This window comes from Pseudopipra pipra, chromosome Z (genome assembly GCF_036250125.1).
Source record: "Pseudopipra pipra isolate bDixPip1 chromosome Z, bDixPip1.hap1, whole genome shotgun sequence".
Classification (NCBI taxonomy): domain Eukaryota; kingdom Metazoa; phylum Chordata; class Aves; order Passeriformes; family Pipridae; genus Pseudopipra; species Pseudopipra pipra.
The window spans coordinates 32,830,841-32,845,857 of record NC_087581.1 but is presented as its reverse complement, the minus strand read 5'-3'; the positions used below and the strand labels follow the sequence as shown (position 1 = coordinate 32,845,857).

At 37.9% G+C, this 15,017-nt stretch overlaps 1 protein-coding gene across 1 annotated transcript in view; it reads right to left on the bottom strand.

The window, feature by feature from the left end:
- Positions 1 to 15,017, bottom strand: part of SH3GL2 (SH3 domain containing GRB2 like 2, endophilin A1) — a 91,770-nt gene that overhangs the window by 5,363 nt on the left and 71,390 nt on the right. The window contains exons 2-7 of the mRNA XM_064641700.1: positions 13,820 to 13,888; positions 11,671 to 11,743; positions 7,338 to 7,481; positions 5,357 to 5,490; positions 4,125 to 4,283; positions 1,804 to 1,907 (exon numbers count right to left, since the gene is read on the bottom strand). Of these exons, the coding sequence (XP_064497770.1) occupies positions 1,804 to 1,907; positions 4,125 to 4,283; positions 5,357 to 5,490; positions 7,338 to 7,481; positions 11,671 to 11,743; positions 13,820 to 13,888 (683 nt within the window). The remainder of the gene's footprint in view (positions 1 to 1,803; positions 1,908 to 4,124; positions 4,284 to 5,356; positions 5,491 to 7,337; positions 7,482 to 11,670; positions 11,744 to 13,819; positions 13,889 to 15,017) is intronic.

Sequence of the window (15,017 nt, the reverse complement as noted above, 5' to 3'; positions counted from 1 at the left end):
GAAAATTCTTGCACTTGCAGTTCCTGAAGAAAGTCTTGAAGTCTAATTTAAACAGCCCAGAGAAAACAGAATACAAGTGCATTTTTAAACTTTTCATGGTTTTTGCAATCTAACTCTTACTTTCTTTCATTCTTTGGTGAATATTTTACCCAGGACAGTGTTGATAGTTAAAAGACATTGTCCATGCCAAACAACAGCATGAACAGGATCCATTCCCATCTTTTTTTTTTAAAGTATCTACAAAATGGGCAATATCTGCTGTAGACATCACTGAGAGTGAATAGTAACAAATTTGTTCAACTTAAAAGTAAAGCATTATTTATTTTCTGTTCCATATAGTCAAAAAACAAACCCCAAAATCCAGGGGCCATGCATTTCCTTTCCACCTGCGTATCACCAGCAGGAAAAGAGTAGTAGTTCAAATAGTGACAGCTCTACATTCCTGCCTCATCTCTAGCATGAGCAGATCACAGAGCTCTAATTTGTGTCCAGTGGTGTGAACAAAGGATGATTTATCCAGCAGACTTTTTACAATTAGGGATGCACAGTAAGCTTATGCAAAATATGTACTTCAGCTGAACTATAATAGCAATCTGATGCAAGATCCTTGAAAATCTAAAATTATTCAAAAGGGAAAAGGATGATCTCAATTGATACAGGAAGAGAAATCTATTGCAGAGAGAGGTAAGTTCACTTAATGGCATAATTTATGGACTACAAAACAACCCACCTGCTCCCGAGGATTTTTTAATACTTTTGTAAAGAAAGTGAATTGCAGTATTAATTTAGAAGTGCTGAAAATTGTTTTGTTAGCTGTTTAGAAAGTACTGCAAACTATATCCTGAAACAGTCAGCTGGGCAGCCTACCTACCAAAACAAGTGCTGCTCCAAATCGCTGCTTAGAACCGAATGAGGTTTTCAGAATGTATGCTCTGAGAAAATAAACACTGACAGATGCAGCAGTACCAGTAATTTGATCTACACTAATGACATCAGAAAACAGCAAAGAATCATGCATAATCAGGTTCACACAGTATGTGAACATTATCTTGTCTTGGGAAATATATCCAGCCTTTACTAAGAGTCTTCGAGAACCATATGGACTAAGGAAATATTTCCTGAATGTTAAATTTCCTTGAAGAAGGATGTATGTCTGGGAAGCTGATCAGTCTCTTTTGATGAAAACAGAAATTCTAAACTAAAAATTATAAAACTCTATTTTAGAAAGATATTATTTCAATTCTAATGGCATATGCTGTTAGAGAAAAGCAGGGAAGAGGTAAACTCATTAAAGTCTTGTATCAAGTTTGATCTTATAATAAAACTGGAAAAAGGAGTATTTAAGAAGGTGGCAAATAAGGACAGTCTCACTACCTGGCTTAGGAGGATCTTCAGGTAGACGAGAATGCAACAAGATACTCTTTTTCAGAAGCAATTATTAATATCCTCTCAGAATGAGTACTTTGTGAATACATGCACAAACAGTAAGGAATCCAAAGTTGTAAGTCTCATGGAATTCAATATTTATAAACACTTACTTCCAGTTAAATTACGTTTAACAGCTTTACTGAGCTGAGGTGCTTTCCTGAACTCAGTCCTGACTGAGTCATACTCAGAAGTAGATGCATTTCCAAAACATATAAACCCCAGCTTGCAATTGTCCAGCTTGCAATGGCCCTTGCTTTCATAAACATACAAATACCAAACTGAGAAAGATAATAGCACTGGATTCTACTCGCAGGTTTTCTGCCTCTGCAAAACTAACAAAAAATCTATTTAATAAACTTACAAAAAGTGCATTACCTATCTTCCAGCTTAGAAGTAACTCGCTGTAAGATTTGTGTGGCCTGCTTGTGGTACTCCAGCTGGGCTTGGACAAGAGCAGAAAGCTGGCTCACTTGTTCAATCTGAGGATTGACATTCAAACATCAGATGTTAGGTGAATATTAACAGCTAAGCAATAGCGAGCAAAGACCACTGTCCACTGCAAAGGCAGTTTTACTTATCTCTCTAAAAACTTGATTTGTCTTTGTAGTTAATAATAAATAGTTACATATCAGTCTTTATTCATTACCATGTCTGGTTATGACCTGATCTGGAATGGTAACAGCAACTCTTCTCTGCCGATCATCTCTCCATGGCTGATTTGCATGAACAGCAGCCCACAGACCTACCACATTCAGAAACAACATCATCGTGGCTAGGCTTCGCGAACGAAGATTTGGGAACACTATGAAAGTAAATGAGGCTGTAATGAGAGCATAACACACCTTCTCCCACCCTGCCTCTGAGGGGCACAAAACCATAGGGACTATGGTTATGCTTCTATTGTATTCTGGCCTGTGAAGCAGATCAAAACAGGATGATACTACATACACTTGGATGCAGAATATTTGTTGTGAAGGCAGATAGCATTCTACTTCATGAGGCAAAAAACATCCAAAACACTTGTGTGGGCAATGCAATTGCCAACAGTTTCCATAAAACACAAGGCTGCAATGGTGTAATGCAGGCCAGCACTGTCTGGCTGCATGGGGATGGATGTTACTACAAGGATTAGAACTACAAACCTTTAATACTTTCTTCATTTCAGCACATCTATATTTCACTTTTATGCAAATATTAATTTCTATATGCAAATATTTCAGGTTTGTTATGGCTGCTCTACAGCAATCCTTTGACTGAATGTAGAATTGGATTAGGTGTGTATTTAAACTTACAGGTTAGCAAAGGCATACAGTGCTTTTGGAAAGTTTCATAAAAGAGTTTGGCGAAATAAACACCTGAAGAAAAGCACAAAGATCAGTGTTTACAGAGCCATAGTGCTGTCTACTCTCCTATATGGGTCTGAATCATGGGTCATCTACTGCCACCACCTGCGTCTCCTAGAACGCTTCCACCAGCGCTGTCTCCGTACAATCCTAAACATCCACTGGTCAGATTATGTGACCAATACATCTGTTCTAGAACAAGCAGCAGTCACAAGTATTGAGGCCATGTTACTGAGAACACAGCTGCGTTGGGCAGGGCACGTCTCCAGGATGAAGGACCACCGCCTCCCTAAGATCTTGCTTTATGGTGAACTTGCCACCGGCTGCCACAAGAGAGGAGCCCCGAAGAGGAGATACAAGGACTCCCTGAAACAACATCTCAGCCTTGGCCATATTGATCAACATATTGATAACTGGTCTACTCTGGCCTCCAATTGGGAGGTCTGGAGACACACCATCTATAACGCTGCTGATGCTTTTGAGAAAGCACATAGGATCACTCTTGAGGAGAAAAGACAACGCAGAAAGAATCGTGCCTTGCAGAATATACCACCTAAGGACTCTTTCTGCTGTGCCTTCTGCAACCGGATGTGCCTGTCTCGTATTGGCCTTTTCAGCCACCAACGCACTTGTAACAAACGTGGGTAGAGCCCTTCCCAAATCTTCGTTCGCGAAGCCTGGCCATGTGTGTGTATTTAAACTTAAAACAAATCCAATAATTTACATCAACAGAAATACTTACACTGACTTTCCTTTGACTATATATTCTGTTAAGACAGACTTCAGCTGACATGTTTTTTCCTCCAAAAGAGATAAATGTTTCTTCTCACTTAATTTTACAATTTCAACATTAATTATAAATAGAAGATTAGATAAACCTTATAAATGTTCAATCCTAACCAGTCTATAAGCAAAACATATGCTGCAGAGTCAGATATAAACAGTCAGATTAACTTTGGTTTTCCTATTTACTGTTGCATCTGATTACAGCAAAGACCATGGGACTGTGAGTTCATTTCTCATCTTTACCAATCCTCTCAGGGGCCCAAACAGTTGAGCAAAAGCCTTGGCTCAGACTCTATAACCATAACTAAGTAAAGTCATGACTTACATTTATATAATTCTAAAAAGAAAGACATTTTGGTTTAGTAAGTAAAACTCTGCAGTTAGGAAGCATAACAATGTTGTAGAGGATTTATATTTTTTAGCTCAGTTACCTATAAAATACCTAAAAAATTAGTCCTATATGAACATGCTGTACTTTACTACAGCTTCTGAGCCTCTGTGTCCAACAAGGAGGAAAGTTCTTCTAATATCTAAGACTCTGGTCAAAGATTAACAGGGGTATCTCACATCCATCTCCAGAAGGTTGAACATGCTTGATTCAGCAATTTCTTTTGATTCATCAAATTTCTCCAGAGCCTGACGAAGCTCTTCATCAGGGAGCTTGCCCTGTCTTTTCTTCTTGTAATCAAAATCCAGGCGTCGACCCTCCATTTTCTTCAGGTGATGCTAAAAAACAAAATATGCAAACACAAGCACAGAACAAAGGATGTTCCCCAACTCTCCTGATACTGCACTGTAAGCAGGTGGTTCACACACACTTCCAAGCATGTGCTGTTTGCTGTACATCAGCCATTCTCCAGAGGGGAGAAACAGAATCATGAATTAGGTGGTTTTATGTATCGTTTAAGAAGCGATGGTCTAAATGACTGACCAGCACTAAAAAAAGTCCACACAGAATGGACAACTTCAATTTCCATCTGTATAAAAGATATGCAGATTTCTAGCTTTTTAACTCTGATGCAAAATTTCCTAAATACTACGTTTTTTCCCTAGATGTTTAGGAGAAAATAATTTTAAAGGCACAATTTATTATATTTTTTGCCTGTGTAACAGCTCTCATAAACAAAGCGACACAGAAAATATTTTTATCATCTCTATCAGACCACCAAATTATCTGAAAGTTATCTTATATTAAAGATTTTCTAGATTGTTAAGTGATGTAACATTCACATTAATCTGTTAAGCAGCTGCCATGTCAAGATGGCCAAAACTTAATGCTACCAGTAAAAGCATGATTAGTTTAGGTGTTTACTGTCCCTCAGAAGAATCAATTTGTCATCTATTATGATATGCATAACTTTATCAACTTTGTAAACTATATCAAAGGACTCAAAACATCTTTCATCCACATATATTCAACAGTATGAAAGCCTTACTAAGGTCAGAATAGCAGCTACTACACATATAAGCATCTGCCATACACTACAGAATGGAATGTAAACACCTGTACACCTATGTAGTGAAATGAGCTTTCAAATGGTAAGATTAGAATATTGTGTTCATGCCTGCATAACCTTAATGATGCCACTATCAAAAAACATTAGAATTTGGATCTTTCCCTTTCTAAACCACCAACTAGAGAGACAGAACTGAAAAGTAGAATTCAAGCCAGATGAGACTAAAATCAGGTCATCTGCAAATCTGAATGCCCATTTTAAACTACACCAGTAATGCAAATTCTGAACATATACGCAGTCCACACATTTGGCATTGTTAAAATGCTGCATTGCGGGCAACACCTGTATTTCTCTTAGATCTTTGTCATGGAGATTCTGAAGTGGGTCAATGAAGTTTTGCTTCACTTCCATGTCTAAAGAGTCCTTGACCTCAGAAAGCTCCTTCATAGCTTCTCCCACATCAGCAAGTGCTGGTCCTGAAAGAAAAGATACACACTTTATCTCAAAATAACTTAGTCTTGAGTCACTGTAGAATGAAACTGAGTTATGGAAACTTCAGTTAGTATTTCATTTTAAGTCTTAAGTTTAGGAAAGAAACAGAAAACGATGCACTGAGTGAAAGGGCATTTTACAGTTCTGCAGCCACCAAGACTTCATGCCTTGTAATACAGCTGAATTTGAGGTTCCATGCTGTGTCAAGATAGTCTCCTCCATATCCCTCATTATTTGTTCATTCCTCACTCTACTGAAACATGCTAGAATAGAATCATCTGTATATGGCAACTCCAGTGATGCCATCACCAGAGTACATTAAAAAATAGTTCTAATTCAAGTTTAGGTCTCCCCATTTCTATCAGTAAGGCTGGTAATAGTATCAAATGTAAAAATTCTTAATTTCAAAGATTTATTTTTTTTTAATGAAAGTTTTATTTTATGAAACTATAGACTTCACAGTACTACTACGCTTCAGAGGTCTACTACATAGACTACTGAAGCGTAGTTGTCTCAAGCTCATAAACTTCAGTAACTTTAGTAGCCTTCTAAGATTTCCTCTAAGATTAACTTGAGGGCTACCACTCTGTTTTAATTCCTCTGCACAAAAACAAAAGCAAGAAGCTCAAACATACCCTCCTGGTTTGAGGTGTAGGTTGGAGGAAAAAAATATCCACTTTCAAAGAATACAAAGAGTCAAAAAACAAAAAATGTGAGAAATCAGAAGGAGCTTTGTTTCTCAAGCAGGGGATGCCAGGAATGCACTGCAAAATGAGAGAGTCTGTCAGACTGGACAAGGGACAAGCAGCCATAATAGCTGCTATTAGTTAAGAATGTGAAAATAATTGCCGTATCTATACTACTGCCTGCTAGTGCAGTTATCAAGGAACATACAGCAATTTGTAGAAGTTGTTTTAGTTCCTGATCTTCCTTTTAAAAATGTGTTTGAAATTTAGCAAATGAGAGACAACCAATTAAAAAAACCTCAAACAGTAGTCTTTAGCACAAATCTACCTATATCCGTCAAGCTAACTAGTAAATCACATTAAAACAAGTAAGAAAGTACTTTTTCTATTGCAGATGTCTTTATGACAGGAAAACAATTTTATGAAGATTCAAACAGAAAATAGAACTTTCACAGTAGTATTTGAGGGTCCTATATGACCTATAGAGAAATGGAAAAAGAGAAGCCAAAAAAACACCACAGAAAGACAAAGTATACTGTTGTGAATGTCATCACTTCTAATTATAGGTCTACTGCTGAAGAACATAATGGTAAGAGCCAGTTTAACATTTGTAACTCAGTTGTAAACTTATTTGGGCTTGGAGGCAGGAGCAATTGACAGATAAGACAAGAGTATTCACTAGTGCCTTAAAATGTGGAATTTGGTCAGAAAAAAGGCCAAAGCCTATTAAAAATCTATTAGCTTTTATTCCTTGTCTGTTATTAAGAAAATAACAGTTAGTATAAGGATTCTGAGGACAAAAGGGCTTTATTGTGTCTATGCATTGACAATAATACAGTGTCTGTACATGCACATCTTCCATTCCAGTACAACTACCTATGACAGAGGGTTAACTTATATGGATATGGGTCTGAATGGAAACAATCTGACTTTCATTCATGCAAAAAATTTCTCTAGTCCAAATCTGCAAAAGGTACTTAAACAGGCCTTGACCGACCTTAAAGGAACAGTTTGATGAAGTAGAATTCTAATGATTCTTGCAGAAGTTCATCCTCTATTAGAGCGCAGACCTTTAATAATGAAAGTTATATGAAATTTTACTATCATGTTTATTGCACTATAAGGGAAAAGGAAGTAAAAGTTACCGAAGTTGCATTCTTCGCCAAGTTCTCGGCCAAATTTCAGCATTGCATCTGCCAGCAAGGCTTCTGCCTGAGGGTAGCCTGGTCCCTTCTCCTGGCCTCGAATTTTTGACATAGTGTTGATCATGCTGAGTTTAGCTCTGGAAGCTGAAGAAGGCAAGTGACAATATCACAAACATGCAGTTGGTTTGCTTACACAGTCGTGAATGCACTCCTGTGTTTAAACTTATCTGAGCTACCTAAAATGTATTTGAAAGACATTTTCTAAGTTTAGGACTAAGCCCTGGGAATGAAGGAATGAAATACTGCCATTTTGTTTTTGCTGGTAGGGTAGAGAGGAGTCTCTGTCCAGCACCTGAAGTCAAAGCTTCCCTTGAAACGACTTGGACAGAAGTAGGCCTAGAAACACTTCCACGCCAGCATGTCTGACACACGACAGGCAAGAAAATCTGTAAGATATCTCCAAATTCTTAATCTTAAAATCCCTAGGTAGCCAATGAGATAGAGATTGAGACAGCCTTGCTCTCAAGAAGAGGTTCAGACTAGGTACACTCAACATTAAACTGTGGTGCCCCCCATTTTTAAACGTTTGGAAGATTTTCTGTTGTAGAACATTAAATAAAATCTGTGTCCCCAAACATGATGTCCAACAACCTTTGAAACCCTTTTTGCTTTTTATGGAGGTTTGGGGAAACTCTTACTTCAATATGACTTTCAACTGCAGATCAGAAGAAAGGACACAATTATCATAATTGATGAAAACAAAGACAGCACACACAAAAGAACTGATTTGTTTGATGATGTGCTTTAGTGAATTTTTGCAATTACAGAATCTGAAAGGCCTGCAGAGAGTGAATTAATTAACACTACTTAAGTTCAAATTTTGCCAGCTTAATCCCATTGCCAGCAAGCTAACTCAGAGGATGTTTCTTAACTACATTATTGTCTGTGCTAGAGGAGGGCAGCTATGAATGCCTCTACCTTTCCACTTGCAAAGGCCTGACGTTGTTAGGTGCTCTTGAGAGTTAGTATTTCTGTTTAGAAAACATCAGTAGCTCACACTGTTGTGTGCCGATTTCATTGGTCAAAACTGAACCTTGCACACATTTGTGCAACAAAACAAAACACTAGAACTGGAATCAATAAATGTTTTTCTTTCAATTTATTGTTATAAGTGCACATCAAGAGATAGTTCTTGTTGTATGTTTCACTTTGTGGCTTATAAATGTATGCACAGATACAGACATGGAAACAGACACAGGAAAATCAGACAAGTCTCATAGAACTTATTTTGTCTGAGAAGCAGCTATGAAAGGAAAATATATTTTTAACATATAGTAATTATAGTTTTTTTAGTTTTTTCACTACCCTTGACTGCCATCAGATCATGTTTTTCAACATGTGAATTTTCTGACACCTTCTCTTTCTACCCACTACAAAACTACAGTCAGCAGACTAGCTGACTGTTCAGTATAAGAAACTGCATTTTAATGAAGTGTCTGGCCTTTAAAAATGGCATTGAAATGATGGTGGCAATGAGAAAATACAGAAGCACAAACGAAGCTAATGCACAAACAAAATTAGTCAGGGGAATGGAGGCAGCAAGCTGAATAAATCAGGAACAAATGGGAGTACTTTCAGAAATAAAAGAAAAAATGTGAGAGGGAATATAAAAAGATGAAGTGGCTATATTCTGGACAGCAAGGTAAGAGTAGAAAGCAAAACGTATGGAAAAGAATGAAAGAGATGAAAGGATAATAAGGGAAGGGCAAGAAACATATTCTAAAGAGAAGAAATATAAGCATGAAAAATGTATGTTTGAATGATTTATCTAATAATTTAATCATGATTACATTAAAATAATAATTTAGTAGGAATCTAGAATACATCTGCCAGTGGTCTCGTTCCTCTTCTTTTCTTCTAAAGTTGGTTCCAGTAACTTCCACAAGAGCAAAAGTAAGTTTGTCCTCAGCCAATTTCAAAATTCCACCCTGAGATTTTCAGTTCTATTGTTTTATTTTGCTAGTGCTATGTGCTTTCTTCTCTACATTATATTTCAACCTGAGCGAGGACAGGCAAAGATGTACAAAGCATCACATGCAAGTGATCTGAGTGGTTGATTATTTTCCCAGTTACACTCCCTCTCCTTTACATTTACTTTCATGGTGTCACTAATGATTTACCTTAATATTAAGTATTAGCAGAACCACAGTGAATCATAAGAATGCTGCCAAAAGCTTTTGAAAGAAACTTAAACAGAGAATCCAATCACTCATTCTTTGTACTTTCAATCTTGTTCATCCTGCATATCTTCTGCTTGAAATATGGTCACATACATCTGCATGGAAAGCCTTTAAGTCTTCATCATGTTCAACTTCAGTAATTTTCAGGTTTCCTTCAGCTTTTTTTTTTTCATAACTGGGGAGTCACAAATCTATCTTTTTCATTTGCACTAATCTCAGCCCAACATCTCTTTCAATAGCTTTCACCTTTGTCTTTAATATCCTTTTCTTTCTCCATTCCAGCATTAATTAAATGTTTTATGAAGTTAGACCACGATGCAAACTTCTTTTGTTGATATTTCAAAACACCATGAAGCCAGTTGATCTCTAGAACCACAGTCCTATGTTATCCATGCCTATTCGTGTTTTCAGGGCACATCTTCCTTTTCAAGAAATGTGTGCTACATCCCAATCTCTCTTCTCCCTATCAAACACAAGTAAACTTCTAATCTTCTGTTAAATACTGCTGTTAAAGGATTTGTTTGATGAAATGAATAACATGACTTCATTTTCTGTGTATGAAAGTAAATCTTCCTCCTGCCTATTATGATTTTAATTTTCTGATTCTACTTGCATGTGCCACAAGCAGACGAAGGGATATGTAGCTGGACTATGGAAACTGTTCTTTCCTGCAGCACTGCGAATCTACATCAGCCTGAAGTGCCTGAATTCATACACTTAGCTACTTCCAGAAATTTCGCTGCCTGCTTTTGATGGGAGCCTGTTTCGTGATTCACAGCAATCCTAACCACTCAGATGTGTCAGGAAGGCAGTCAGAGAAGCACCAAACAGCCAAAGCTTATTACTCAGTCTACACAGTGTTGCAGAACAGCAGCTTGACAGTAGTTCACAATTTTATCACTAGCTCCATAATGTTTGTCAGTCCTATTGTTTTTCCTGCAGAGTACTTGTTGACAATGAGCAGTGAAGCTGTGGACTCGTGTCATAAACAGAATTTCATATGTTGACATAGAAACTATTCTAGTCATCATTATTTTCTCTCTAGCAGTTCTTGAACTTGTAAACACTATTCATCCTTCTCTTTTTTTTTTTCCAATTCACTGTCTGCATCACTGAGTTATTTCCCCTTTTTTTCTGTAATCTAAGATAAAAATATCACCAATTAATCTATACCAGCAATAGCCTTTCAGTATACCACACTGGAGCTGAAATATTTCACACCAGCTCAAGTTTGTTTCCAGCTATTAGGAATATATATTCCTTAGTGTGAATGAGTGAATTTGGTCTGTACTTCCATGACACTCTAAGATACTTATGGTAGCTAGAGGGCCTAATTTTACCTTCACCTTGATTTTGCACAAGCTAACTCCATTGCCCATCAGTGATACTTGCATTGACTTACAGTAGTTCCTAGATTGCTATAGAAATCTTCATACTCTTCAATTTAATAGTTTACTTATTTATTACAGGTCCAGATCACCCCTCCTTGTGAGGATCTTTGGCAAAAGAGGAACAAGTAGCTCTCCATCAGCCCTATCACAAACCAATTCTTTCATTTCCTCACGGAAAACACTCATTGATTTCTATTTTGAAGGTTCAATTTAGTCATCTCTGACTATACCCATTTCTCTCCTTTTCACCAGTATGGTATCAACAACTCTTTTGCACCCTCCCTTTTCTACTAACTCTAATAAGGGAAATCACCAGAGGACCAGATGAAAAGTGCTATCTCTTCCTGTGCCATGGAGGAAGTTGCTTCAGAACTTTGCCTTTATTTCATGGTCTGCAAGGACTGCCTGGTCCTTTACCTTCACATGGTGAATGACTGAGACAGTAAGAGATGCCTCATGCAGTCTTACTGTGTCTCTCCTGATCCCCACCTGTGGGCTGATTGGCCTCCCCTGTGCCCATACCCATGACACAGAAATCTGTACTCATCTCTGTTATTTCACAATAACTTCACCAATCTTGTGTTAACTTTAATTGCATCAGTGAGGACTGGTGAGATTTTACACTGTCAGACTTTTGTACTGGTGAGAAAGAGTACTTTCAAAAAGTGCTGCAAGTACTGTAAGACTGTGAAATTACATTACCTGGATTGGGCTGAAGATACTCTATTGTTTTTGCCATTATTTCCACAACTGCCCTGCTGGTAACATCCACTTTCTGAAGGAGAGAGTGTTAAACAAAAAGAAACATGAAAAGTTAGACAAAAGGAAGATATTTTTCTCTCTTTTTATTCTTATAAATTCTTTTAATTCTTCTTATAATTTATTTTTATGTCCCTGAGAACAGCCTGGTATGAGAATGATGATAATCCCTAAGAAACTACTAAAGCATGAGTACACCATTTCAGTTTCTAGCAGATCCATTCTTGAAGCCATTAGTACAGAGTATCTCAGGGCATGTTAGAAATTTGATACAACTCACTGTACAGTGCTGATTCTTTACACCACCCTGGGAACCATCCACAATAGGGAAAAGTTTTTGATAGAACAGTCACTGACAACTTTTTGGGGAACTGGCTATCTTTGATCCCCTAATAACTGGCAAAATGAGAGGAAAGCAGAAGTCAGTCAACTATGGTTGGAGAGCAAGGTCTGGTAAAACTGTGATGGAGAAGACTAGGTATTCATTCAGTTTTCAGTTTCAAGAAACCTATCAGCATGGATGCACTGACCGTTTATTATCCCTTGGCTGACTCCTGTAGTTAGGATTTTAAAACACTTAGAACCAAATAGCATTACTTTCTTCTACTTTCTTTTGTAATAAGAATTCTTGCTTTCTTACGAAGCACTCCCTATCTGCTTTCTAAAGTGAATGTAGCGAAGTATGCAACTACTCTCCCTCTCAGTATCAGGTCTCAGAGAAAAAATGCTGCTTTGGCAGATTGGGGAATCCCTGTAACCTGTTGTGTAGTCTGTATTTATAAGGACACATTGCATTTCTCTGCAGGGTAGCTTGTGTCCCACAGAGAGAACTTCTTCACCATAATGGCAAGTTCCTATTTTAAAAAAAGAACACCTAAGGTAGGTTGGTTGCACCACACTGTGACTGACGTCTTTCCTGTTTCCTGTTGCCACTGCCATCTGCCAGGTCTTGCTCTACGCTTTACACAAAGAAGCAGGACAGGTCTGCCAGACCTAGGTGAATAAGTAGCTGAACTGCCTGGTAGGGAACCAGAAATGGCTAGAAGGCTGCAGAGGAGAGCGAGGGTGAGGGAACAGAAGGCTAGGAATGGGCAGAAGGATCATGTCCACTGCCTGCAGGAAAGCTGGCAATGGACAGAGGGCCAGGTGGGGAGTGTGGAGGCAACTGATGAATTTATTCTGTTCCCTTCTCAGGTCTCAGTGCTCATATCTCCTGGGCTGCCAACCCATGCCACCCACAAGCTTTATGTGGGACTCACCCCGGCAATGTCCTCTTTTCCACTCTAAACTTTACACCAGTTTTCTGAATCTTCATTAACATCTTCCACTGGGAGTGCCTATACTTGCAGCATATACAAAGGGAAGCTGAGTGGGAGGGGGGAAACCAACTCGGTTTTATATCAGATACATACCCTATAAATCACCTAGCACTAGCTTGTGTTACAAGATTTGATAGTACCCTTCAAAGTTGAAGCCAGAAAAAAACCTGCTCCTACTAATTCTGTCTGCTGAAATATTATCACCGCCCCATACAGCTGTGGGGTTTTTTATTTTTGTTTCCCTCCACCGAAACACTCAGTGCTACCACTATCAGGCTCACCAAGCAGCCTGATATGGGGGGTTAGGCCCACCTAACCTGAGGCATTTTGCCAGCGGAGGCTGCCTAACAGGATCTGAACCTGTGAATGAATATTCCAGTGCCACTGTCAATACACTTCAGCAGACAGCTTTTGCTCCTCCTGACCTGTCACTCAAGGATCTGAGAATTGCTAGCACCCTTTGCCACTGAAACGACCATCTTGTAGATAGACTCAGTTTCCAGAGATCCCCTGCAATGGTTTAACTGAAGCTAATTTGTAGCTGACATCAGCCTCAATCTCTGAATGTAATATGTGTGTTATAAAGAATGCCATACACTACACATGCCTTAGTTAGAAAACAAACAGAAATAGGAAATGGAAAGCTTCATTCTGCTGAATAAAAGTTAAGTCTTTCAAAAATTTTTTGAGTGATTCAGGGACAAAAACTTTTAAATTCCTGAAAGAAAAAACGCATGGTAATAATGAATATATGCATCTGTATTTAGACTTACCCTTTCCATTTCTTTGAAATCATCATCTAGTTTGGTTCCTTCTGCACCTCCTACTTTTTCACTCACTTTCTGCAATTAAAAAAAGTACAACAGATTCAGCAACAAATGAAAAATTTAGTTACAGCATTTTCTTAAAGAAATGTTGGGTTTTCTTCTGTTAAGTCACTACAACAGTAAGACTTATTATTCTTTCTGAAAAACTCATTTCAAACACACTTTAAGTTAAACAAACAGAAATAATATATTACTGCCTAAGCCTCAGAAACACAATTTTTGACCAAGAATAAAAACCATACCTAAGCACAGAGCACCTAGAAGCTTCCAAGGCCTAACTCAAGAGGCATCCATGCCTGAGAACTTTCCAATACTGACTCAACCCGCAAGCAGACCTTCACCAGTAAAAATCAAGAGTTTAGAGAGAGAGAGAGACAGACAGACAGACAGACAGACAGAGGAAGATTGATTTAAAAAAACCCTTACATTCACACACTCAAGCAGGAGCTGGAGGGTAACATGACTTATATATAAAATACCCAACTGACATATCTAGAGAGAATGAAAGGGATGTTTGGTGTCGTGTCTTTAGCAAATACTCTTTTTTATAAAATCTCAGTTTGAAAACTAATTGGAAAATTATCCTGTGCTACTGCTTCATTTCTCTAATCCAGTGGAACACAATGGACCATGTCTCCCTTTACAGTCAGTAATATTGATAGTAACAGCTTTGAATGATAACTGCTATGAGACACCATTTAAAATGGACTTCAGCAATTTCATTGTCAATCACAAAGTCTTTTAGTGGTGTAATTCCACAACTAAGTCAGGTGCATATGATCCAGTGACTGTACTAATCTTTTACTGGGATGGTATGCTTCATAAGAAATTAATCATACGTATGACTTTTTAACTAGATTTCAGTGAAGTGACTCCAGTAATAAACAAGGAGAAACAAAAGAAATTTTTTTTCCTCTTGGTTTCAATGACTGTGGTAACTCATGTCTATAGATACTTTTTTAGTATAAAGAGGAAGAATACCCACAGTCAATCACTCACATGACATTAATAAAATCCAAACATTTGAATAATTTTAAATTCACTCCAGTTCACTACAACAAAGCTGGAAGTGCATCATAGCCAAGCACTTACTAATGCAGGCTGTAATTATTCTGTGCAATAGGAAATAGCTATCAGCTGTTTG